At 42.0% G+C, this 26,500-nt stretch overlaps 2 protein-coding genes across 4 annotated transcripts; both read left to right on the top strand.

Moving 5' to 3' along the window:
- Window positions 1-8,842: 8,842 nt before the first annotated feature.
- LOC127296502 (protein RIK) lies at window positions 8,843-16,118 on the top strand. Of its 3 annotated transcripts, XM_051326602.2 has the most exons (12): window positions 8,846-9,087; window positions 9,282-9,516; window positions 9,630-9,728; window positions 9,851-9,885; window positions 9,976-10,051; window positions 10,703-10,810; window positions 12,407-12,493; window positions 12,692-12,785; window positions 12,864-12,981; window positions 13,357-13,837; window positions 15,272-15,713; window positions 15,812-16,118. In XM_051326602.2, the coding sequence occupies exons 1-12, from the start codon at window positions 9,029-9,031 to the stop codon at window positions 15,943-15,945; spliced, it is 1,968 nt and encodes a 655-aa protein (XP_051182562.1). In that variant the 5' UTR covers window positions 8,846-9,028; the 3' UTR covers window positions 15,946-16,118. The 3 variants fall into 3 exon arrangements, with proteins under 3 accessions (XP_051182565.1, XP_051182563.1, XP_051182562.1); XM_051326605.2 differs by lacking the exon at window positions 15,812-16,118 and having other exon boundaries at window positions 8,843-9,087; window positions 15,306-15,443; XM_051326603.2 differs by lacking the exons at window positions 15,272-15,713; window positions 15,812-16,118 and adding an exon at window positions 14,510-14,701 and having other exon boundaries at window positions 8,843-9,087.
- A 537-nt stretch (window positions 16,119-16,655) lies between these two features.
- Window positions 16,656-21,102, top strand: LOC127296501 (probable inactive purple acid phosphatase 1). The gene is made up of 12 exons (XM_051326601.2): window positions 16,656-16,913; window positions 17,168-17,259; window positions 17,349-17,415; window positions 17,487-17,609; window positions 17,876-17,968; window positions 18,309-18,438; window positions 18,644-18,725; window positions 18,838-18,970; window positions 19,591-19,796; window positions 19,889-20,014; window positions 20,144-20,453; window positions 20,536-21,102. Exons 1-12 carry the CDS (start codon window positions 16,725-16,727, stop codon window positions 20,842-20,844), a joined length of 1,860 nt encoding a protein of 619 aa, XP_051182561.1. The 5' UTR covers window positions 16,656-16,724; the 3' UTR covers window positions 20,845-21,102.
- The last annotated feature ends 5,398 nt before the right edge of the window (window positions 21,103-26,500 follow it).

Below are 26,500 nucleotides of genomic sequence, written 5' to 3'. Positions count from 1 at the left end.
CAGCTTCAGCTTCTCAATTTGGCAATTCTGCACTAAGACTCGAAGAGATTCTTTGTTATCTGAAAGTGGCGGTGGCGGCCTTGTGATAGGAATTGAGTAATACTCCAGCATTCTGCGAAGTCGGTTATTCTCCTCAAGAAGTATCTCCACTTCCCTTCTCAGCGCACGGTATTGATCACAAAACTCATCGGTAACCCGTAATGCTTCTTCCACACAAGGGAAAGAGTCGAGGCTAAGAGCAGGCGGTAAAAGTCCCTGCAAGTTATAAGAAAAAGAACGTCCAGTGTTAACCGATCCCACCAATATTGACTTACTCCCCATAGTTTGCCGCTTCCTTTTTATTGATGACGTCTCCTCCACTTCCTCTTTGAATTCTTCTTTCAGCTCGAAACCTTGAATATCCTCCTCCATAGGCTCCTTGTCTTTGTTGTTGGAGACCATGGTGCTTCTAGATTGAAAATAGATCCTGGCAGAAACAGCTCGAAACAAAACACGTCGAGAAAACGATATACGGACCTCCAGGGGTCCGGGGGATTATATAGCAGTAATTTTTACGTCAGAAGGAAAGTACCAGATCGAACAAGAGTCGGAGGGGGACAACGAGGCGGTGTCCTCATAGGGCGGCGCGGCCAGGCTGGGGCCCGCGCCGGCCTATGGGGGCACGCCCTCGTGCGTCTCCTCCACTCCGTTTCGATCTCGTAATTTTTCATATTTTCCAAATACAGCAAAAACATTGTTCGGAAAGTGAATCGCGGACTTTTTCTTACCAGAACTGTTACCTATTCAAAGTCGGATTCTGCAGGACTGTCAACTTGACTTTTGATGAAAGCTTCCGGTGTTTCCACTCGAATAACATCAACATCTACATTATAAGAATCTCCTGAGATATAATGCTTGAGTCTTTGTCCATTCACCACTTGCGTGGCATTGCCTTGGAGAGAGCTAATTTTAATTGCTCCTGATCGATAAACCTCATCAATGACATATGGTCCTTCCCATTTTGAGAGTAATTTCCCTGCAAAGAATCTGAGACGAGACCGATACAATAGGACTTTATCCCCAACATTAAATTCTCTTTTGATAATCCTTCTATCATGCCATTTCTTAACTTTCTCTTTAAAGAGTTTAGCATTTTCATAAGCTTCACTTCTCCATTCATCTAGAGAACTTAATTGCAACAACCTCTTATCACTGGCTAGTTTAGGATCTTTGTTTAGTTCTCTAACAACCCAATAAGCTTTGTGCTCTAATTCTAAAAGTAAATGACAAGCTTTTCCATAAACCATTTTATAAGGTGACATTCCCATGGGGTTTTTATAAGCAGTTCTATAAGCCCATAGTGCTTCCTTCAATTTACTAGCCCAATTCTTTCTAGTTTTATTAACAGTCTTTTGCAAGATAGACTTAATCTCTCTATTTGATTGTTCTACTTGCCCACTAGTTTGAGGATGATAAGCGGAAGCAATTCTATGATTAATACCATATTTAGCAAGAGTTTTTCTAAAACCACCATGAATAAAATGAGAACCTCCATCAGTCATAATATATCTAGGTACTCCAAATCTAGGAAAAATAATATCTAAAAGCATTTTTAAAGAAGTCTCACCATCAGCACTTTTTGTGGGTATAGCTTCTACCCATTTAGTAACATAATCAACAGCGACAAGTATATGAGTGTTACCTTCTGAAGAAGGGAAAGGACCCATGAAGTCAAATCCCCAACAATCGAATGGTTCAATAACAAGAGTATAATTCATAGGCATTTCATTGCGTCTGGAGATATTACCAACCCTTTGAAATTCATCGCAAGATAAAATAAACTTCCTTGCATCTTTGAAGAGAGTTGGCCAATAAAATCCTGATTGTAGAACCTTTTGTGCGGTTCTATCTCCGGCGTGATGTCCTCCATAAGCACTACCATGACATTTACTCAATATCTCTTGTTGTTCATATTCAGGAACACATCTTCGCAGAATACCATCCACTCCTTCTTTATATAAGTGTGGGTCATCCCAAAAATAATGCCTCAAGTCATAAAAGAATTTCCTCCTTTGCTGAGCTGAAAAGGTTGGAGGCAAGTACTTGGAAACAATAAAGTTAGCATAATCAGCATACCAAGGACTGTCTCGCGAACTCACCTTTATTACAGCCAATTGTTCATTTGGAAAACTATCATTAACAGGAACAGGATCATAAGCAATATTTTCCAATCTAGACAAATTATCAGCAACAGGATTATCAGCACCTTTCCTATCTACAATATGTAAATCAAATTCTTGCAAAAGAAGTACCCATCTAATAAGCCTCGGCTTAGCATCTTTCTTTGTCATAAGGTATCTAATTGCAGCATGATCAGTATGAATAGTAACTTTTAAATCAACGATATAAGATCTAAACTTATCACAAGCAAAGACTACAGCTAACAATTCTTTTTCAGTAGTAGCATAATTTCTTTGAGCAGCATCAAGAGTTTTAATAGCTTTTTTTATAACATTCAGTTTTTTATCTACTCGCTGTCAAAGAACAGCGCCTACAAAGAAATCACTAGCATCACACATAATTTCAAATGGTAAGTTCCAATCAGGAGGTTCAACTATAGGGGCAGTTGTTAAGGCTTTGTTTAGAGTTTCAAAAGCTTCCTTACAATCATCATCAAAAACAAAAGGTACATCTTTTTGAAGAAGATTAGTAAGAGGCTTTAAAATCTTAGAGAAGTCTTTAATAAATCTCCTATAAAACCCAGCATGACCAAGAACACTACGAATACCTTTAACATCCCTTGGATAGGGCATCTTCTCAATGGCTTCAACTTTAGCTCTATCAACTTCAATACCTCTCTCGGAAATTTTATGTCCCAATACAATCCCTTCATTAACCATAAAGTGGCATTTCTCCCAATTAAGAACAAGGTTAGTTTCTTCACATCTCTGCAAAACTTTATCAAGGTTCCGCAAGCAACTATCAAAAGAATTCCCATAGACAGAAAAATCATCCATGAATACCTCTACAATACTCTCGCAAAAACCATGAAAAATAGCAGACATGCATCTTTGAAAAGTACCAGGAGCATTACATAAACCAAAAGGCATACGTCTATAAGCATAAGTTCCATAGGGACAAGTGAAAGTGGTTTTCTCTTGATCTTTAGTTTTAACAGCAATTTGTGAAAACCCAGAATAACCATCAAGAAAGCAAAAATGAGTATTTTTAGACAACCTTTCTAGCATTTGATCAATAAATGGTAAGGGGTAATGATCTTTCTTAGTAACCTTATTAACTTTTCGAAAATCAATGCACATTCTATACCCTACAACTACTCTTTGAGGTATGAGCTCATCATTATCATTAGGCACAACAGTCATTCCTCCTTTCTTAGGAACACAATGCACAGGACTAACCCATCTACTATCAGCAATAGGATATATAATACCAGCTTCAAGGAGTCTTAATACCTCATTTCTTGCCACATCCTTCATCTTAGGAATTAGACGACGCTGAGGTTCAACAACAGGCTTTGCATCATCTTCCATATTAATGGCGTGTTGGCAAATAGAGGGAGAAATCCCCTTCAAGTCATCAAGAGTGTAGCCAATAGCACCTCGGTGTTTCTTCAGTATTTCCAATAACCTTTCTTCTTCAAACTCTGAAAGCTTGGAACTAATAATAACATGATATATTTTCTTATCATCAATATGAGCATATTTAAGATTATCAGGCAATGGTTTTAAATCAAAGACAGGATCTTCCTTTGGTGGTGGTGTTGTACCCAGATCTTCCACCGGTAAATCATGCTTAAGAATAGGTTGACGAAGGAAAATTTCATCAAGCTCATCTCTTTCTTCCCTAAAAACTTCACTCTCACTATTCTCCAAATGTTGCTGCAAAGGATTACTAGGAGCAAGAGCAATAGATGCACATTGTTCAACTTTAAAATCATTATTAGGCAAATCAGCTTTATAAGGAGTTTTGGTAAATTTAGAGAAGTTAAACTCATAAGATTCACCAGCAAATTTAGTCAAAATTTTCTCTTTCTTACAATCTATAATAGCTACACAAGTATTTAGAAAAGGTCTACCAAAAATGATAGGATAATATTTACTAGCAGCAGAACCAAGTACCAAAAAGTCAGCAGGATATTTAATCTTACCACATAGAACTTCCACATCTCGAATAATACCAATAGGAGAGATAGTTTCTCTATTAGCCAGCCGAATAACCACATCAATATCTTCAAGTTCACAAGAACCAATTTCATGCATGATCTCCGTGTAAAGCTCATAAGGAATAGCACTAATACTTGCACCAATATCACATAAACCATAATAACAATGATCACCAATTCTAACAGATAGCATAGGAAAACTAGCTTTCCTAGACTTATTAGGATGCGAAACAATATTAGAGGCATCTTCACAGAAAATAATATGACCATCCTCCACATTTTCAGTCACAAGATCTTTAACAATTGCAACAGCAGGTTCAACTTTTATTTGTTCTTCAGGTTCTATAGGTTTCTTTTCACTTTTATGAACCGCACTATTTATAACAGAGTACTCCTTCATTTTAGCAGGGAAAGGAGTTTTTTCAATATAAGCTTCAGGAATAACATGATCAACAGTTTCAATTACAACACATTTGTTTATAGATGAATCTATTTTATCTTTATACGGTTCATGATACTTATCAAAATTCTTCTTAGGCAATTCATAATGAGAGGCAAAATCTTTATAAAGATTTGCAGCGACTTGAGAATCAAGACCATAAGTAGCACTAATATTACGAAATTTATCAGTATCCATAAAAACTTCAATGCATTTATAATCAAAGTTTATACCTGACTCTCTATCTTTGTCGTTCTCCCATCATTCAGTATTCTCCTGGATCCGATCAAGAAGGTCCCTTTTAAACTCTTCTTTGTTGCGTGTAAATGATCCAGAACAAGAAGTATCCAGCAAGGTCTTGTCTTGAAAAGAAAGTCTTGCATAGAAATTATCAATAATAACATTACCAGGAAGCTCATGAATGGGGCATTTGAGCATTAAAGACTTCAATCTCCCCCATGCTTGGGAAATGCTTTCTCCATCATGAGGCCAGAAATTATATATGCGGTTCCGATCTTTGTGAATTTCACTTGGAGGATAGAATTTGGAATAAAATAAAGGCACAATATCCTCCCAATCAATAGAATCCCTATTCTTCAACAATTTATACCAGTGCGCTGCTTTACCAGACAGCGATATAGAGAATAGTTTCTTTCTAACTTCATCCATAGCAATACCTGCACATTTGAATAACCCGCATAATTCATGTAAAACAGTAAATGATCACCAGGATGGACAGTTCCATCCCCTTCATAGCGGTTATCCATAACACGTTCAATAATTTTCATAGGTATTTTATATGGTATTACTTCCTCACCTGGCGCCTCATCCACTACCGTTGCAGTAGTAGTAGATTTCCCAAATAGAAATTGAAGAGAAGATCTCTCCATAATGAATTATAGCAGCAGGCAGAAATAAAATCAGCACAAACAGTAGAAATTTTCCTTACCAATTCCACTTACCAATAGCGCTTCACTCCCCGGCAACGGCGCTAGAAAATAGTCTTGATGACCCACAAGTATAGGGGATGTATCGTAGTATCTTCGATAAGTAAGAATGTCGATCCCAACGAGGAGCAGAAGGTGTTGACAAGCAGTTTCGATGAAGGATTCACTGTAAATGCTCACAGACAAGTATTCAGGGGGTTTTGATGTAACAGATGAATAAAGTACGAGTAAGTAAAGTGCGAGAGTAATAATTGCAGCGAGTGGCCCAATCCTTTTTAGCACAAAGGACAAGCCGGTTTGTTTACTTATAATGACCAAACGTTCTCGAGGACACACGGGATTTTAGTCTAGTGCTTTCGCTTCATACAGCTGATTAATCTTCATTGTTTTGATAAGTGTTGTGTGGGTGAACCTATGCTAATGTACTGCCCTTCCTAAGACTAATACATACTTGTGATTATACCCCTTGCAAGCATCCGCAAATACAAGAAAGTAATTAAGATAATTCTAACCACAGCCTTAAACTCTGAGATCCTGCGATCCCTCCTGCATCGATATACCAACGGGGGCTCAGGTTTCTGTCACTCCGGCAACCCCGCAATTGGCAAACGAGTACAAGATGCATTCCCCTAGGCCCATAAATGGTGAAGTGTCGTGTAGTCGACGTTCACATGACACCACTTGAAGAATAACACCACAACTTAAATATCATAACACTGAATACTACTCAACCATGATTCACTACTGACATTTAGACTTCACCCATGTCCTCAAGAACTAAACGAACTACTCACGAGACATCATATGGAACATGATCAGAAGTGATATGATGATGAATAACAATCTGAACATAAACCTTGGTTCAATGGTTTCACTCAATAGCATCAATAACAAGTAGAAATCAACACCGGGAGAGTTTCCCCTATCAAACAATCAAGATCAAACCCAAATTGTTACAACGGTGACGAGATGCAGCGGTGGAGATGGCGGTGATAATGATGGAGATGATGACGATGGTGATGGAGATGATGTCCAGCTCGATGACGGTGACGATGGCGTCGATTTCCCCCTCCGGGAGGGAATTTCCCCGGCGGATCCTGCCCGCCGGAGAGCTCTTTTCTCTCTGGTGTTCTCCGCCCCGCAGAGGCGGCTGTGACTCTTCGCGATGTACCCTCTGGGGCTTAGGTTTTCGGGACGAAGACGTACGCGAAGAAAAGGAGGCGAGAGAGGGTTGTGGGCCCCCTCCTCACAGGGCGGCTCGGCCAGGCCTTGGGCCGCGCCGGCCTATGAGGTGGGCCCACCTCGGGTCCCCTCGGCTCCCCCTTCTGGCTCACTTCGTCATCTGGAAAAATAGGATTTTTCGTATAATTTCCGTCAACTATTGATCTTCCGAAATATTGCATTCTGACGGTGCTTTTTCCAGCAGAATCCTGGCTCCGGTGCGCGATCTCCAAATAATCATGAAATATGCAAAATAGATGAAATAACATAAGTATCATCTCCAAATATGAAATATATCAATGAATAGCAGCAAATTATGATATAAAATAGTGATGCAAATTGGACGTATCACCCGTGTATATATAGATTTGGAGGCGAAACCGAGTGAAATTGACATGTACACCAGTCAAACCTCGTCAGAGCGGACACGCCACCGCACTTCCGCCGCGTGACTCGTCGAAATTTGCCCGAAACTCGTCAGAATCCGTCGCCACACACCAGAATTGACCGCTAGTGCCGAGGCGAGGCCCGCCAAGGGTTGGGCAGGTCCAGAGAAGAGCTGGGAAGGGGTCACGCACGACCGAGGGGAGGCGACGCGGGGATGCGGCGGGGAGGCCGGCATGGCCGGCTCGGGGATGGGCGGCCATCGTGGGGACGGGTGGTCGCAGCGGGGCGACCGACGTGGGGAGACGACTTGGGGAGGCGGCGGGCGGCCAGCGCTAGCAGGGAGGGGATGGGCGGCAGTGCGGGAAACGGTTGGTTTTGGAGAGGAAGAAGGTGAAGAAAAAAAGAAAGAGAAAAAGAAAAAACTATGACAGGAGGGCCTCGCCTTTTGAGTCTGCATTTACGTTTTCAGTGCACTGTACTACTCCCTCTCTCACAGTTTATAAGGCACGCGCGTACCTCTAGGTCGCAAATTTGATCAAGTTAGCATTAGTTATATGTTATAAAAATTATATCATTAGAAAGTTCAGATGTTCTATTTTCTAATGATATAATTTTTGTATTATATAATTTAAATTATATAGGTTAAATTGATGACCTAGGGTACGCGCGCGCCTAATAAACTGTGAAGGTTAAATTTACGGCTTGAGATTTACAGGATCTGCTTGCTCTAACATGGGGAATTAACGGAAGCTCCTATAGATCGCCTTAAGCGACGATTGCGGCCGGCTCCGCTTAGGAAATCAGATGTGGCAGTCTAAGATGGGCTTGGCCCATGTTACTTACGTGCTGTGGGATGCTTCCCGTTGTATTTTTCTTTATATGTGAAAACAGTTTAAATTTAAATTCTTTTGATCTAAAAATTATTCAAAGAGAAATTCGTTCAGCTGTTGAAATCTATATATATAAATTTTTGTTCGGCTCCAAAAAATGTTCAAATTTAATTTTTTTGTCCAGATCTAGAACTTGTTCATATTTAAAATTTGTTCAGATATACAAAATGTTTAAATTGAAAATTTGTTCATATTTTGAAATAGTCAGATACAAAATTTGTTCGGATTTCAAAATGTATAAATTTGGAATTTGTTCATATTTTGAAATTTTTCATATTTAAAATTTGTTCGGCTTTGGCAAATATTCAAATTTGTACGAATTTTCAATTTAACAAACATTTTTTAAAAATCTGAGCAATTTTCATAAAATCAAACAGTTTAAAAATAGAAAAATTTTCAAAGCCGAACATTTTTCAAAATTAAAAATCTAAAAATTGTTCAAACGCGAAAAATGTTCATATCTAAAAATTGTTTAAACTTAAAAATTGTTTAAATTCAAAAAAGTTCAAATCTAAAAATGTTCAAACTTAAAAAACGTTCAAATTCCAAAAGTTCAAATTTTGGAAAGTTCAAAAAAAACCAATCGGCAAAACCAAAAACTAGAGGGAAAAACCAGCAGAACCAAATAAAAAACCAGTAGAAAATGAGAAAACTGAATAAAAAAACGAAAGAAAACCAATTCCGCCGCTAATGGGCCGGCCCAACTCAATCCCGCTCTGAGCGGAGCGGGCGCTCGCTCCCGCGTTAAGCGGAGAATAGGGATCGCGGGAATTAACTCGGAATGGTCACTTCATGCGGTCCGGTTTGGGCTAGGCACAGATCCGGCCGAAAGAATCCACCTACCCTAGGGCCCTACCCAGCCCAAGTCGGTGTTCCCAATCCATCCGTATCGCCGCCGGCTGCATACCACCCGCCGCCGCCGCCGCCGGCCCCTCGCCCGCCCGTCCTCCTCCGGTTCGTCCCGACTCCGAGGCCACCCGCCATGACGGAGGACCGCACTCCCAGGGCATCAGATGAGCCCACCACCGCGACGAAGCAGAGGTCTGAACCTCCTTCCCCCGCTTTTCCTCTCCAATTCCCGTAGCTCTTGAATCGTGGAGTTCCGGCGCTCTTGGCCGATACGGTTGTCCAGTCTCTTGCAGCGGTAAATTTTGTCCCGCGCGTCTGGTTTCCCCCGTCATAGCTGTGCGATTTTGGGGGGTGGGAAAGCTGAAACGTGTGTGATTGTTTGATAGGAAGAAGAGGAAGTGGGATCAACCCGCAGAGGACGTTGTGTCGGCGGCAGCAGCTGCTGCTGCTGCGGCAGGATTGCCCGTGTTGAACGTCGGGGCTCTGTGCGGCCTTCAATTCCCCGGCACTAGTGCGTATCCTGCTGCCCCCAATGTAGTCCCTGCCCCATATGCATTGCCGCCGCAGCTCGCGCCGTCAGTGCTTCAGAGTGCTGCCGCTGCGATTCAGAAACTGAGTCAGGTATGTGTTGCATGATATACTTCACTCCTCCTCTCCAACGCCCCATTCTAGCCTATGTATTTACCTGGCCTACTTGTCATCATAGTTACTATATGTGGTTCTTGTTGCCTCAGGCTAGAATACCGGATGAGCTTATAGCACGGGAAGTTGTCATAAATGACGCCGATCCTTCCGTGCGGTATAAGCTCACGAAACGGCAAACACAGGACGAGGTAAATCCTCAACCAAACAGCCGCTGTGCACTTTAGCTGAAACTTTTTGCTTCTTCCGAGATACGGAGTATCATTTTTTGCATAGATTGTGTTGTAATAACAGTTGCTTCATACTTGGACAGATTCAGCGATGCACAAGCACTGTTATCATTACAAGGTATTTCTGATATGCACAATTGAAGGCAACTCCTTACTAACTTGTTGACCATTCCTTCCTGATGGTATCTGCTCGATTTGACCCGCCCAGGGGAAAATACCATCCTCCCAATGGACAGCCTGATGGTGAGAAGCCACTCTATTTACATATCTCAGCAGGATCTCAGGTAATCATTGCTCACACGGCCATATCATAAATTTCAACTTCCCTAACCCCATTATTTAGTCTAATACGATTTTCAATGGGATATCTATATCCAGTAACTCTTGCTACACGTCCTCCTTGATTTTTTTAGCGTGCACTGTTACTCGCTTGTGTTTTGCCCGTTATGGCTGTGTAAAATTGGATCTCGGTAACACTATCAGAGACATGTGCACGAGTTGCCTCTGTTTCAAAATTTGGAATTGTGAAGTCCAGACCGGCTGTTGTTTTTTAAGTTTAACTGCTTGCAAAGCGGCAAGGGTGGACTTAGGTCCACAAGTGCCCGAATTCTGCTTAATTAGGACGATCAAAGGGAGTATGTGTCCTTTTGTTTTTATTTTCATGAAGCGGTAGTGGCACCAATGGTATTTTGAAGATCAGATACTAGTTTTGTTAACATTGGTGCTTTGAGATGCAACATGCCTGTGTTTTTGGCACAACACAGTGCGCTCTAGCTGTGTTGACTTCTGCTATTCTTTCAGCGGTAGTAGCACAATCCTTTCCTATTACTGTTAGAATGAAGAACTACATGATTCCAGTGTATTTACTTATACATCATCATCTATTGCTTCTAGTCATAGTTAGATAATGAAAACTAACCTTTTCCCTGCTTCAGCTGAAAGATACCGCTGAGCGTATTAAAGCTGTTGATCATGCGGCGTCAATGATCGAGGAAATCTTGAAACAAGGGCAAATGCCAGAAGCCATCCAGAGCAACAGACAGGTCTCTCCTTCATATCTCATTTTATTTAACCTGATAATCTAATGGGCGACAACACCTAATGGAAAAGTTGTATGTCACCATTATTTTCTATATCTTTTAGTGCTCCCTCCGTCCCAAAAAGGATCTAGCAGATTTCTCTAAATCGGGATGCCTTTTTCAGTACGGAGGGAGTACATGATGTGATTATTATTTAATTCGTCATTTGCCCGCAATTATGCTGATTTATTTTGATAGAACGAAAGGGTTGATACAACATTAAATAATACCGATATATATGCGACGCTAGTTTCAATGTTTGATGAGTACATGTATCCATATCCAGTGTAGATTTTGTGGGTAGGTACTGCCAAAAGATCTTCAGATCAGCAAAGTGGTAAAATATGCTTAATAAGTCATGCAGTTAAATAGCACCAAAGGTCGTATCGTCTTGGGAAATAGTGCTCTATGGCCTTTCCATGGCTCTTTTTTCCCCTTCAGGACATGGAAAAGGATGCCTTGTGCAATGGCAACGATACCCCTGGAAAAATTGGTAAACCCGACCCTGCCTCCTTGGTAGACTCGCGCCTTTCTTGTGTAAAGTGGCTGCTGCTCTTGTTTCTCCCCAGTTTAACCGCACGACTACCATAACGACATTTCACAGGAAAATTGCCAGCGGAAGATCCACACCGTCATCGTTACTCAGTCAGATTGTTGTCTTCATTTTCCATCTCCGATTCTGCATGCTCAGTTTTGTTCATACTGATATGATAGATCTCGTGCACATATTTGGTAGCTAGTATGCATTAGACACTACTACACATTACTAGGCATGTAGAGATACTTGGTAACTACAGTTGAGAGTTGAGACTTGACTTGGTAATATTCTCAGGTCTGTTATCTTGATAATTGTTTCCTTACATTGAGATCACAAGTACTGGTTCATCACAAATTAACAGCTCAGTTTGCACTCAGTATCTCTTCATTACAAATGTGCAGTAAAATATGTAAATAGCGATAGGTACGTACCTTAGATTTGTGTCCACATCATATGGCATTAAAATTATTCAGTCGCCAAACTTTGTGACTATGACCCCCACCAATAGAAGCAGGAAAGTAACACCAATCATGATAAGTTACTCCAAGATAAACTGATTATCTGGTCCCTTACTCAATTCTGATAGTATATGTGCCATCTGTGTTGATGCTTAGTTTACTAGGGATAAATCCTGGTTTACTTATGCTGATCCTTGGCTCCTGGGGAACGGTAACCTCTGCACTACTAGATACAGTGTTTTGCTTTGCAAGAAAAGAAAGGAGGGTCAGTGGTTTTTGGCTCGATGGGAATTGAGCAGGTGGAGGTATATAAGGGTCACTTTTTAGATGGCCATTGCATATGAATGTGATGAAGTGGTGTTTTTGTAGATGGTACAACCTTGCTGTGGTATTTAGCTGAACCAGAACCTTTTGTAGCATTTTCCGGAATTTAGGATATTTTGATGGTACATTTCCACTTTTCGCTTTTTTTTTTGAATCAGTATATTGTAAACTACTTAGTATAGTACTAGTATGTGAGAATTGTTTCTTGAGAAGATTAACATCTTCCTTCCCATTTCACAGGCTATTCATCCTTTTACTGCGTCCATATTTTTGGGTTTTGCTGCAGATCCATCGTTGAATGTTGCGGCTCGCATCCGTGGTCCAAATGTATGTTCTTAGAAAACATTAAATGATGCTGGTTAAATTTAATCTTGATATCCCCCTATGAGTTGTCTTTTGTCAATTGTCTTATTTTATTTTCCTTTTGGTTGAAAGAAAAACTAATCGCAAAGCTTTCTCTGACATCCGAATCTGGATGGGAGAAACTGTTTTTGTGTTGCTGCTGCTTCTGATTTGTTTATGCAGGATCAGTATATAAATCACATTATGAATGAAACAGGCGTCACTGTTGTACTAAGAGGAAAAGATTCAGGGAATCTTGGCAATTGCCAAGATGAAGGTTGGTGGTTTGCTTTGGTAGCTTTTTGCAAATTTGTATTAAGAATCTTGTATTTATATCTCATACTGTGCATTACAGCATCACAACAACCTCTGCACATGTACTTATCAAGTGTGCATCTGAAGAGCCTAGAAGCTGCAAAGGTTTTGGCAGAAAACCTTCTGGATACGATAGCAGCCGAATTTGGTGCTTCCAGGTCTGTAAATTTGGGTCAGGGTTAATCTCTTTTATTGTTTTGTTTATAACTCTGTCTACATCAGAAGTACAATCAGCAATGGGATTGCTGATTAGCACAATGTAACAATGTGATGCTACACTCAACTTTGGGACACTTTTGGTGGGACGGAGGGAGTATGATAGATGATTAACTCACCTGTGATGTTATCAGTTTGTCCCTTGAACAATTACTGTAAGATATGATTGTAGTAATATAGGTGTGCCTGTTAATGTAGTATCTAGCTTACTGAATACTACAGGTTGATACTCACAAATTTCCAACTATTGACTGTTCTTCTCATTAGCGAAGCAAGAAAATTCTTGGCATATTCTCACTACATATTTTGTATGACAGAATTTCTTCTTCAAAAGTATATGGTGCTGTTCCACCTCCACAGCAGTTGTTGGCTGGTGTGCAGACGTCTGGAACAACATCAGACATACATTCTACTTCAGGGCCTTATGTCTCACCAGGAGCATCACATTCCTTTGCACCTACTGGAATTACTTCCCCAATGGCTGTTCCATCACTGACACTTCATTCTGGGGCACCAACTTATTCTGGGACTCCACCACTTAGTAACCTGATCTGTCCTAGTCAAGCAGCAAATAGTGGGGCACTTTACAATGGCTATGGAAACATTTATCCCCAGGCAACTCCATTGCAGCAGGTGGCATTAGCGCTCAAGCATGCTTCATCGTCAACAACTCAGGCTGTTCCAGTTGCATCCACATCAACAAGCTCTATGACAAATGTGAATGCAAGTCTAAAATTGGAGTCAGATAAACGATTACAAAGGAGGAAGTTCCAGGAACTGCCAACAGCAGACCTTCAGGTGCGGATTACTTGAACTAATTTAACCCCACTGCATCCTGGATTTGGTATTTGATTACAGCTACATTTCTTCGTAAGACTGTCTCTTGCACTGTTCTCTCTCCACCCTTTTCCCCTCTCCCCTGCTGGAACTGTTCTCAGTGTCTCACCTTTACCAGCTCTCCTTGTGTCATCTTTGACAATTCTTATATTTTATCTAACTTCGTCTGATGTATAGTCTTGATATGCAAGTGACATCTATAGTAAATGCTTGCATCATCCTATTTGCTGATGAGATTTTAGTATTTTGTATGAACGAAACTGTTTTAAACTTTTAATGCCTTAACACCTACAAAGTTTAATGAAAGAGTATGCTTTTGATAAGTAACGAGCTTCTGGTGCAAAATAGCAATGCTTTGGTGTAATGCCAATTGCACATACTTTAATATTTTGATTATTTACTAGTTCAGAACTTTGAAGATAACTACCACTTAACATTTTATTTGGCTTGCTTTAAACTAGGAAGGGATAGCAGAAATAGATTTGTAACGTAATGAATTTTCCTGAAGCAAGGGAAACTCTAAATTTTTCATATACTAGCTAAAAACTGTAGTTCGAACAATGCCAGATTTGCATGTTCATTCTTTTTTTTTTTGGACTATTTATCTGCTTCTAACATTTGATTCCGTTCCAGGTATTTTCTCTGACTATGTTTGAAGCTCGCAGGGTGGTAATAGATATGGATGTGTGGTGTTTCTTCACAGGATTTATTGCAAATTGGAGTTGGCAACTGAATGAGTTTACCTGATAAGATACAGGGTTATTCTGCATGTGATTTGGATGATAGCTTCCATTGTGTTGTTGCTAATGCACATCACTATTTTAACCTTCGTTTTCAACATGTCGCTACCCACATGTAGACTTCATTAAATGACAATTAACATTGCTATCATATACTTGAAATTGTCTACATTTAGTAACAAAGTAGTACACATTCTCCAAAATGTTAGTATTTTTTCTAGAAACCAAAGGAGAGTTTAGGCGTTGTACTTCCCTCTGATCCATAATAAGTGTCATGGTTTTAGTTCAAATTTGACTAAAAATGAACTAAAACCACAACACTTGGATCAGAGGGAGTAGTTTTTTTTGGCTTTATTAGACACTCTTAGAGAAACTTTGTTTATTTTGTTAGTTGTAGAAACATCGCAAAGATGAAAGTCTTCTCTAACTCTCTATACTTAGGAAGTTGCCATCTCAAACTTTCTCCATCTGCATGATTAATTGTTTTCAATTTGCCTAGTATTTCAAATTTGCATTTCCATATAATACATGCATTTGCGCTGTTTATGCACTCTAGTAGCCGATTTCATCTCTTTTTTAAAACATTTTATCACTATGTACTTCAATTCAGTGCGAAGAAATTTGATGGGAAAGTGTTCTGTTTCATCTTTTCCAGAACTCACAACAGCGGTCCAAATTTGTTACGACAGGTTTAGATGATTTAGGTAAAATGAGCAGTTCATTGGTTGCACCTAAAATGATAGTCCAGCCTGGATCAAATGGGATACTTCCACAAGACCCACAGCATAGGCCATCGCATATGTATATATCCACTAGCATGCCGCCGCCACCACCACCACCACCCAAGAACTTGTCACCACCTTATTCGAAGAACATGCCACCCCCACCTCCCAGGAATATGCCTCCACCACCACCCAAGTTCCCTTTAAATAAAGTGTTACGAAATGAAGATAGGTACCCATCAGATTTAAAGGAGCCTATGGCGCCTCTGAAGTCCTTGGGCGCGAGCTCTGTCTCGCCACCCAAGGTTTTGTCAGCTCAATTACCTTCTTCAAAGGAGACCAAAGAAGAAAAACCAAGTAGTGCATCAGTTTCTGGTAAATGGAGGAGCAATATAATATATTTTCCACATGCATAGTGATTGACCTAATATAAACTTTGCTAAGCTGAAAATTACCTCTGTATTAATGTTCAGATACTCTGCTGAAGCTTATGGACTACGGAGATGATGATGATGACGACGACGATGGTATTATTGAGACGGATAACAGCGTACCTGGAGGGACCCCAACTCCCAGTTCAGGGCAGAAACCGTTTTGGTCTGTATGAAAATGAGTTTGCTCTGTACTATAGTGTGTATTCGAATGCAGACAGAGGGGCCTTACCTGGCCTGATGTGTCTTCTCAGTGATAAAAGTCACTGAGCGCTTCTTGTATTCTTACTGTACCAATGCTAACTTGTTAACAGATTTGCTGATCACATATACATGTGATTTCCCTTCAGCACTATGGTTTGTGTTCAATTGCTTTAGTATGGTATAATAACTTTGTATTCTGTAGGTTGTGCTTACACAATGCAACGTCCATTGAGCTGCATAAAGGTGGCTAGCCGCAATTTGCTCAGCATAGGCCGCAACTTGCAAGGGGTATCCATAACTGAATTGCAGGTCTGACCGTAGGGTATGTTTGGTTTGAGCTGGAAGCAACCCCAGATATTTTAGCAACCAAGTTGGAGCCAAATTTTTGGTTATGACCAAGACCTACGGATTGAATTCTGCCATCAACCATGAGAGTCTGCCCTGCAGTGGCTTCTCAATTAATCAGCAAGAGCTCTCTGCTCTCATTTTCTCACACCACAGTCCACAGACGGTTCAATTCCTGGACGGATAAATAATGTTTCCCGTATGCGACTTTCTTTTTTTGACGTCCAAGATTCTCTCTGCTCGGAAGCTTAGCTTAGACGTCACTCTGGCTCGTTCCCGGGGCCCATCTGCGCCATAAACATAGCCTCGTTTCGCTTATTACTACTTTTGTTTAGAAGAAAATTCGCTTACTACTTATACTGGTGTCGCGTGAGACAGCAGGAAGAGAACCGAGCAAGCGAGCACGATGAAGTCGCCGCCCGGAACGACGATGATGGCGGCGCTGGTGCACGTGCTGGTCGCCTTCAGCGCCGCCTCCTCGGCGACCGCCGCCGCTGGCGACCAGCCGCTGTCGAAAATCGGCATCCACCGGACCACCTTCGAGATCCACCCGGGCGCCTTCGTCGACGTGCCGCCGCTCCTCCTGGGCCTGCAGGTCAGCTTCCCGGCCGCAACGAACACCCGCGTCTTGCTCTACCATTGCTTGAACGAATTTACCAATTCCGCGCCGGCGCCGCTGCCTATGACTGTGAGGCGCGATACGTTTCCGGTTTCCGGGAGTATACCCGAGCTTGAGCCAATTTGGTCAATCACTGCCACTGTCGATGATATACTCATGTCCAGTGAAACCTAGATTGGCAGCATGATGGAAGCATTCCTGTTTAATCGGCTACATATCTCTTGTTGCAGGGGCAGGACCAAGAATGGGTGACCATCGGATACAGCAACCCCAAACCGTCCAAGGATGACTGGATCGGGGTCTTTTCTCCTGCTAATTTCAGGTTCTTCACTACTGTACTATTTCTATTTGCAACAGAAAGAAGACGAATCGGAAGCTTATGTAGGTTTTTCTTTTCGTTGGGTGTACCAGTGATTCCATTTGCACAGCAGACAACCAATGGGTCGAGCCCCCTCTTTTATGCACGGCTCCTATTAAGGTTGGTCTTGTTTTCTGTGGGGCTATCTGAACATTTGAGACACGTGCTGAACGAGGTTTCATTCTTGGCAGTTCCAGTATGCAAACTACACCAGCACCGACTACGCCAAGACGGGAAAGGGTTCCTTGAGGCTTCAGCTAATTAACCAGAGGAGTGATTTCTCATTTGCATTGTTTTCCGGAGGCCTCTCAAATGTATGTATACCAACGCTCTTCATTTGTTCGTATGTAGAGAGCTCATTATACCAAACTGCAGGGTGTTGCAAGTTGAAACTGAACTTCTTTCGTATCTTCAGTCAAAGAATGATCACTTTGATTTTCTGCATGATAGTTGATGCCGTCTCAACTGAGATACACTACCAACATTTATTTTAACTTTTCTTATTTTATGTTAGTGATGTGATTGATAAATACTCTTTGTTCTAACATGGTATCTGCATCTTTTGTATGTAATATAACAGCCGAAGCTTATCGCTCGTTCAGATAGCATAACTTTTGTAAACCCGAAGGCTCCAGTGTACCCACGCCTAGCGCAAGGAAAATCCTGGAATGAAGTAAGTACCATTTTCTTAGTATGAATTCGTATGAAATGAAGATTGTATTACTTGTCCTGTTGAGAAAAAAAGAAAGAATACAATCTGGCTTATCTGCTTGAGCCATTTTCCATAGTCTTATAGCTATAGCAAAAGCTATCGTCGGAGCAGTCTTAGTTTACAGATGGGCCAGAACTTCAGAGTGACAGAAACATGAATTATTTGTCTTTTAGACTTAGGGTACTATAGAATTGTTCTTACTTGTCAGAGTTTCTTAAGAAAATGTGTGCCTAAATCTTATGTGAATTGTATTATACCATACTTTCAGAATGTTGACTGATGTTAAATGATTTGATGCTAGATGACAGTTACATGGACAAGTGGATATAGTACAAAGGAGGCTACAGCATTTGTGGAATGGGGTGTACAAGGACAAATCCAAATCCTTTCTCCTGCAGTCACCCTAACTTTTAGTCGCAACACTATGTGTGGTAAGTAATTCTTACCATATAAACAGGAACTTGTGTTTTCATCAGGTCTGAAACTGAATGTGAAACATAGAAGAAGATTATAATGGCAGAACAATTATTATTTATATAGTGTGCTAGTGTTCTACATGGAAGTACAATTGGCATACAACTTTTGATGAACCTCATAGGCATATCGTTGCTATGATTTATTATGTTTTTACAACAGGCCCTCCTGCTAGGACAGTTGGATGGCGCGATCCTGGTTTTATACATACAGGTTTCCTCAAGGACTTGTGGCCTAATCTCAAGTAAATGAGTGTTGACAACTTTGTCCTGTTAGCACCTGCACTCCTATTATTATCTATTCATTTTTACAAATTCAAGTGCCCAAGGAGATTTACAGGTGAGTGTAAATTTCAGGTACACGTACAGAATTGGCCATCGGCTATTTACTGGTCAAATTGTTTGGGGGCACCAGTATAGCTTCAAAGCTTCTCCTTATCCTGGGGAAGACTCTTTGCAGCGTGTTGTCGTTTTTGGAGATATGGGCAAGGTGTGCATTCGGTATCACTTCAACAGTATGCTTTCTGTGCTTTTTTTTCCCCATGTGCAGAGATGCAATAGAACTATTAGATTGCCAATTGGCTATGGAACTGTCTGCACAAGGCCAACGAGTATGTTGATTTCTGGCCCATCGTATCTGCATTCTTGTTAAGCTATGAACTTATAACGAAATGAAAAAACGTTGACCAACGGGAGAATGATCCCTCCCTTGGCTATACGTTGTTAGTTAGGATGAGACTCTCCCAGCGGACGAGATGGGGATTCGAACCCGGGTGGGCTGGCTGCACACTCGCTTGCCTTGCCACTGAGCTGGAACTCAGTTCTCACTTATAACGAAATGAGACCCTGTTAATTTCTTTGACGTTGAAAGAATCACCTTTTCTCCTTGTATTGACAATATCCATGCTGTATTTTTGATTAGGCTCCGCAAAAACAGTTTCATTCGTTAGTTTTACCATCTCGAGTCAAAGTAACAAGCAATAAAAAATTGAAATAAGAACATTGATTGCCCTCTACTTTTCGTAAATACAAGAGAATCATTCACACAGGAAATTGGTGAGATCCATTTTCTGCTTGGCCTTTAAATTCGGCACTTAACTCTTTTATCAGGCTGAGATTGATGGCTCAAATGAGTACAATGACTTCGAGCGTGGTTCAATAAACACAACTTACCAGCTGGTTAAGGACTTGAAGAATATCGATATGGTGATGAATATAGGAGACATGTGCTATGCCAACGGTTATCTTTCACAGTGGGATCAGTTCACTGCACAGGTTGAACCCATCGCCTCTACTGTACCTTACATGGTTGCAAGGTACTTCAACTTAGTGGCAGCAGAAAATGCTCTTAAAACAAGAAGAAACCAATTTTGTGCATTGTTCTGATGATATTGATTTGTGTTTGCAGCGGTAACCACGAAAGAGATTGGCCGGGATCAGGATCCTTCTATGGGAATATAGACTCGGGCGGTGAATGTGGTGTACCAGCTCAGAACATGTTCTATGTTCCAGCAGAGAACCGTGAGCAGTTCTGGTATGTCATTTCTTTACTTACTTGAATCTGGTCAAGACATGACATGGTGCCTGAAAGAACATGTCACTTGAGCAATCATACATGAAGCTCTTCTTGAACTTTTCTCTGATCATCCATACTTCTGTATAGGTACTCAACAGACTACGGGATGTTCCGTTTCTGTGTGGCCAACACTGAGCTGGACTGGCGGCCGGGCACCGAGCAGTACAAGTTCATCGAGCACTGCTTCTCCTCCGTGGACAGGCAGAAGCAGCCGTGGCTCATCTTCCTCGCGCACCGCGTCCTCGGCTACTCGTCGGCCACCTTCTACGGTGAGGAAGGGACAACGGAGGAGCCCATGGGCAGGGAGAGCCTCCAGCTCCTCTGGCAGAAGTACAGGGTCGACATCGCCATGTACGGCCATGTCCACGGCTACGAACGAACTTGCCCAGTATACGAGGTACGTAAGGCGTCCATGGCTGTAGCAGTACTGATCACTGGTTGTTTGCTGTGTCCTGATGGTTGGCTCTGCGAAAATGCAGAACGTGTGCGTAGCGAAGGCGTCGGACAGGTATAGCGGCGCGTTCACAGCGACGACGCACGTGGTGGTGGGCGGCGGCGGGGCGAGCCTGGCGGAGTACACGGCGGGGCCGAGGGCGCGGTGGAGCCACGCGCAGGACCTGGACTACGGGTTCGCCAAGCTCACGGCGTTCAACCACACGACGCTGCTCATGGAGTACAAGAAGAGCAGGGACGGCAGCGTGCACGACAGCTTCACCATCTCACGCGACTACCGCGACGTCCTCGCATGCGGGGTTGACAACTGCCCCAGCACCACCATGGCGTCTTGACTTTTGAGTTCCTACCTCCAAGTCGATTTGCTTCTGCTGGATAGATAAAAAATTAACTTTGGATAGATATGTTCATTGTTCATCGAGTGACAGGAATCCACGCGAGTTTATTTTAAATTGAGTACCGTGGCATAAAAAAGGAAAACCATCAGCGTCCCACGGTTTTGAAACAGCATCTAGGTTCCTGTAAGAATTGAGACAACTTGTGATTTCACATTTTCACTAGCAATCATGCCCGCCTACGGGCCTCCTAGCGAGCTGGGCGAATATAATTTGTGTTTTTTTTTTTGAACAGGGTAAGGCGCCGAAGGCGCCAAATCTTTATTCAACTCATAGGCAGTGTACAACATGTATTACAAGATCTGGAAAGTGCATCTGTTGAACTGCAGCAATAATAGGACAAGTGATATCTCTTTGAGTTGAACTAATGCAACTATGGATAGGCTGAGACATAGATCGTCTAAGAGCCTGATGTGCGCAATTGTGAGCTACGCCATTTAGATTCCTCTTGACATGGTAGACAACCACCGAAGAAAGCTCTGTTATCTTCTTGAATTCAGCAACTTGTCTTCTAATTTCCCATGAGACCTAGTTCAAATCTGTGGACTCCAAAGCAGCTGCAAGAGCAAGCACACTGCTATCCGTCAGGAAAGTGTGGTTCTGCAAATTTAGGGCTGATGCAACCCTAGCCGCAAACAGCATTGCCTCCGCTTCAGCCTGTAGCACTGAGGAAGTAGTTGGGATGGATGCTTGGATCAAGATCGTCGCAGTGCAGTTATTCTCATGAACCTGGCAATAAACCCCAATTCATGTAGCTGTTCCAGCGGACATTCCTGGAGCTTTCTTTGTTTTCCAGGCAGCATCTGAGATTTTTTTTTCCCTGCAACCAATAAGTCTGACTTAAGAGTGTGTCCTTGCTTTGGAATCTTATTGTGTGCATCAGACTGCCTTCCTTTAGAACTTGGTACCTGACTCATGTCATGTTCATGCATCTTCCTCTGTTTAACCTGCAAAACATCCACCATTTCGAGATTGTGCTGTATTGCATTAGCCATTAGGTGAATATGAGTTGGGTGCCCTTGCTTCCTGTTGAATAAATTATTATTTTTGGATTTTCATAAGCACCACATAAAGGTTAAGATATTTGCAAGCGGTATATATGGATGGTTCATATTCAACATTTTTAGAATTAAATCTGTGATAGAGTTAGTATTCAAAACAAGAATATTAGTTTTAATATACCAAGGATGTGCGAACCAAGCTGCCCTTGCAAAACTGCAAGTAAAGAAAAGGTGCAGTTCATTCTCTTCCATGCTACATCTAGAACAGAGTTTGCTAATACGTTTCGTATACTTGCCTGCTCGAGCACCCGTTGGTATCGCCTTGCTAAGCAGTCTCCACCCGAAGAGTAAATTACATAAAACTACCACATTTCGGGCTAGGTTAACGGGTCAGTACCAACTTTGGTATTTTTTTCAGAAATGTACAACTTCTTGGGCTAGCCGTTACAGATTGCACAAAAGTGGAGCTGATAGCGTTTTAACCTCGTCGGACCCACTGTCAGGTGCCACGTTGGCAGACGGCCGTTCGCTTCGCCGTTACTATCGTCTGGTTAAGATGGAGCGGCGGTCGGTCGGAAGGGGACGAGCAGCTCATTTCGTTTCCCCCCTTTCTCCTGACATTTCCCGCTCACTGCCGGAGATGGAGGAGCCGACGAATCCAGGCGGCGGTGGCGGAGGCCAGAGCAGTTATTCTACAACTGGAGGCGGCGGCGACCAAGCCGGCACTGTCGTCGACGACCTGGATGAGCTTTGGCCGACACGGCCATCGACGGCGGCGGCGATGCTTGCCCAGGTTTGGATGGACAATCCGGCGTCGAGTTCACGGTTCACGAGCGGCCTTAACGGAGTTGAGTACGTATCTCTATTTCTACCTGTCTTACTTCGTTTCCCATATTGCGATTTTAGATTTTAGGGTTAGGGTTTGCAGAATTGGGGTTTTACTGAGTTGGGTATTTTTTTCCTTTTCATTTTGCTAGCTTGGATCATGAGATTTGGGAGATAAGAATTCATCTTGATGGCATGGACAATATTGAGAGGTCGATTGGTCGTGATGATATCACACTGATGAATCTTGTTGCGCTGATTGAGACGAAGGGCTATGGTTTTAGTGACTCTATTTACTGCAGAAAGGATGGGGATCAAGTGTTGAGTTTGATTGTAAAGAGGGGCAGGCGAAAAAAACCTGTGGCTAAGGAGGTTATCAATGTAGATATTTTTGTGACATGAAATGACACTGCATATGTGCTTGAACCAGTGGCACTACCTCAGAAGAAAATCAGCCCTCCAAAGCAGATGCAAAGGAAGCATCCTATTAGAAAAGGACCCACACTAAGATCTCATTCAGCTGTTCACATTGATGATGTACTTGACTGGAAACCATCATCAGATGAAGACATGTGCTTAGGATTGCTTGATGAAAGTGATGATGACCTGTTTCAACCACTGTGCATGGTGCCACCCAAAGGAAGAAAGATTAGAGCTAAGAAAATGCCACTTAGGAAGTGGTATGATGAAAGGAGGCTTAAAGCACATGAGCAGCTGTGTGTCAAGATGTGCTTCACCAGTGTTCATCAATTCAGGGATGCACTGATCAATTTGCACATTGCACAGAGTAGGAACTACAGGTATCACAGGAACTCAAATGTTAGAGTCATTGTTCAATGCATAAAAAAGACATGTCCTTTCTACTGTGCTGCTTTTGAGATAAAAGGTGAGAAACCATTTGTTATTAGGAAGATGCACATTGATCATACCTGTGAGACAACAACAGATAGTACAAGGATCAATGCAAGATGGTTAGCTAGAACTTATGAAAATGCATTCAGATCTGACCCTAATGCAAGCATTCAAACACATATAGACAGTTGTAGACAGCAATATGGTGTTGAGGTGCCTAAGATGATGGCTTACAGGGCAAAAAACATGGCTCTTGATGCTGTTTTAGGTGATCACAGAGAACAATATGTTAGGATAAGAGATTTTGCCCAAACTGTGATTGACACAAACCCAGGAAGTAGGGTCATTGTCACAACTGTCACTCCACCACCATCTGAAGAAAATCCTCATCCTGGTCCAGCTTTCCATGGCCTTTTCTTCTGCATCAATGGAGCCAGGGAGGGGTTTCTCAAAGGATGTAGGCCATTTATAGGTAAGCATTGTTGCTTCATTATCTTCTGTCCTTGTCCAGTATATGTAGGTTTGCTTGCATGCTTCATCTAACTGCCTCAATATATGTAGGTTTGGATGGATGCTTCATTAAGCTTTGCACTGGTGCTCAAATATTGGCTGCCACTAGCAGAGATGGCAATAACAAAATGTACCCAATTGCATTTGCTGTTGTGTCCAAGGAGGACACTGCTAACTGGTGTTTGTTCTTGACTCAGTTGAAGTATGCTTTAGGTGGAGAAGAGGGGGAGTTTGGTCCATACACAATCATGTCTGGCAGACAGAAAGTAAGTGCTTGTTGTCTGAGAGACAGTAGATGTTGTAAATTGTCTAGTAGATGTTGTAAATTGTCTAGTAGATGTTGTAAGTTGTCTAATAGATGTTGTAAATTATCTAGTAGTCGTCGACTAGTTGGCCTCGACTAGTTCTAGTTGACTAGTTGGACTCGCCTAGTTGTCGTCGACTACTTGGCCTCGACTAGTTGGCCTCGACTAGTTGTCGTCGACTAGTTGTCCTCGACTAGTTGTGTTTTAACTAGTCGAGAACAAATAGTTGACGTCGACTAGTTCATGCCATCTTTAGTTGTCCTCTACTGCTTTCTGTAGTAAACCCAAAACCAGCATATATTTAATTGCTTTCTGCATTGTCCAGAGGCTCCTCAAAGCAGTAAGCCAAATGTTTCCCAATAGTCCTCAGCAATACTGCCTTCGCCACATTTATGCAAATTTCCAAGCTGCAGGGTTCGGAGGTGAAGACCTTAAAAATGTATGGATGCAGCTAGCTATGATTTCCATAAGAACCAATTTGATGTTGCCATGGATAATCTGAAGGAAGAAAGTGAGTAAGCTTGGAAGTGGTTGAGTGCAATCCCTGTGCCCACATGGGCCAGGCATGCTTTTGACACCTGTTGCAAGACTAACCTGGTGGTAAACAACCTCAGTGAAGTCTTCAACAAATACATATTGGATGTGAGCAAGAAACCCATTAGAACAATGATTGAAGGGATAAAAAACAATATGATGACTAGGAATCACGAGAAGAGAGAAGGTGGTGCTAAAGCTCTATGGGAGATTACTCCTCACTTCACTGAGGTCCTAGAAATGGCTAAGAAGTACTCCAGATTCTGCACACACCCAGGATTGTTGATATTGGCATGTGGCAAGTGACAAATGCAAAAGGAGATGCAACATATGTTGTCAACCTTGAAGCCAAGACATGTGGATGTAGAAGATGGGATGTTACAGGGGTGCCTTGCAACCATGCATGCTCTGCCATCATCAAATCTAAGCAAGCTCCAGAAAACTATGTGAGCCATTTCTTAAAAAAAAAACCATGTACCTAGAAGCATTCAAGCCAATCATCTATCCAGTGCCTGGACAGCAAGACTGGACCAAGACTGATACCCCAGACATCATACCACCTGTGTTCACCATTAATAGAGGTAGAAAGCAGGAGAAAGGGAGAAAAGGAAAGTTTGAGGTACCCAAGCCCAAGGATACATCTAGAATGGGCACAATTACATGTTCCAACTACAAGTTGCAAGGCCACAGATACACAAGCTGCACAGTCCCATTGAGGCCAGATTTGCTAATAAGGAAAAACAAGCATGTGGTATGATGCACATTTCTCTGTTGTACATTTCTTTGTTACCAAAATGTTTGTCATTCTTAATTTGATGCTATTGTCATTACTTTATGCAGCCATCTGTGCCAGGAGATGCTCCATCTGCTCCATCTGCTCCAGCAAGGCAACCTCCAGCTCCATCTGCTCCATCTACTCCAGCAAGGCAACCTCCAACCCCATCTGCTCCAGCAAGGCAACCTCCAGCTCCATCTGCTAGGCAGGGACAAGCTGCTCCAGCAAGGCAAGGTCCAACAAGGTATTCATATGTTCCCAGAAGCACATTTGTTGCTCCCAGGTCAGCAGCATTGGAAGAAGGAGGACAAGGCATTGATTGAAGTGCTGGTTACAAAAGGACAAGGACATGTGGCTATTTTAACTGTGGGTATGTACCTGAAGAAGGAGGAGAAGGCAGCAATGCAACTGGCTACTAGTTTTTTAACTTGCTTGTGCAGTCTGGTGTAATTCCAGGACTTGCTAGTTATTTTGGTTGTGTGGTCTGATGTAATTCCAGAATTTGCTGGTTATTTTGGTTATACAGATGTGCTGCAACTTATGAGCACTCTGTATATTTGTCATACAGATGTGCTGCCAGATATGAGCACTCTGCATGATGTAATCCATATGTAGACTTGGTTAAGTGATGAAACTATATGAAGTATTGTCTCAGTGACTTGGTTAATATTGCTGCCAGATATTTGAGTTCATATAGTTTAGTACATTTCAGTTAAGAATGATGAGTATATTTCAGAAATTTGAGTTAATATTGTCGAGAACGACTAGTAGACAACAAGTACTGAATGTCATCT

Source organism: Lolium perenne, chromosome 4 (genome assembly GCF_019359855.2).
Source record: "Lolium perenne isolate Kyuss_39 chromosome 4, Kyuss_2.0, whole genome shotgun sequence".
In the NCBI taxonomy this organism is placed as follows: Eukaryota; Viridiplantae; Streptophyta; class Magnoliopsida; order Poales; family Poaceae; genus Lolium; species Lolium perenne.
Note: the sequence above shows the minus strand (reverse complement) of the source record. Positions and strands in the feature narration are given on the sequence as shown.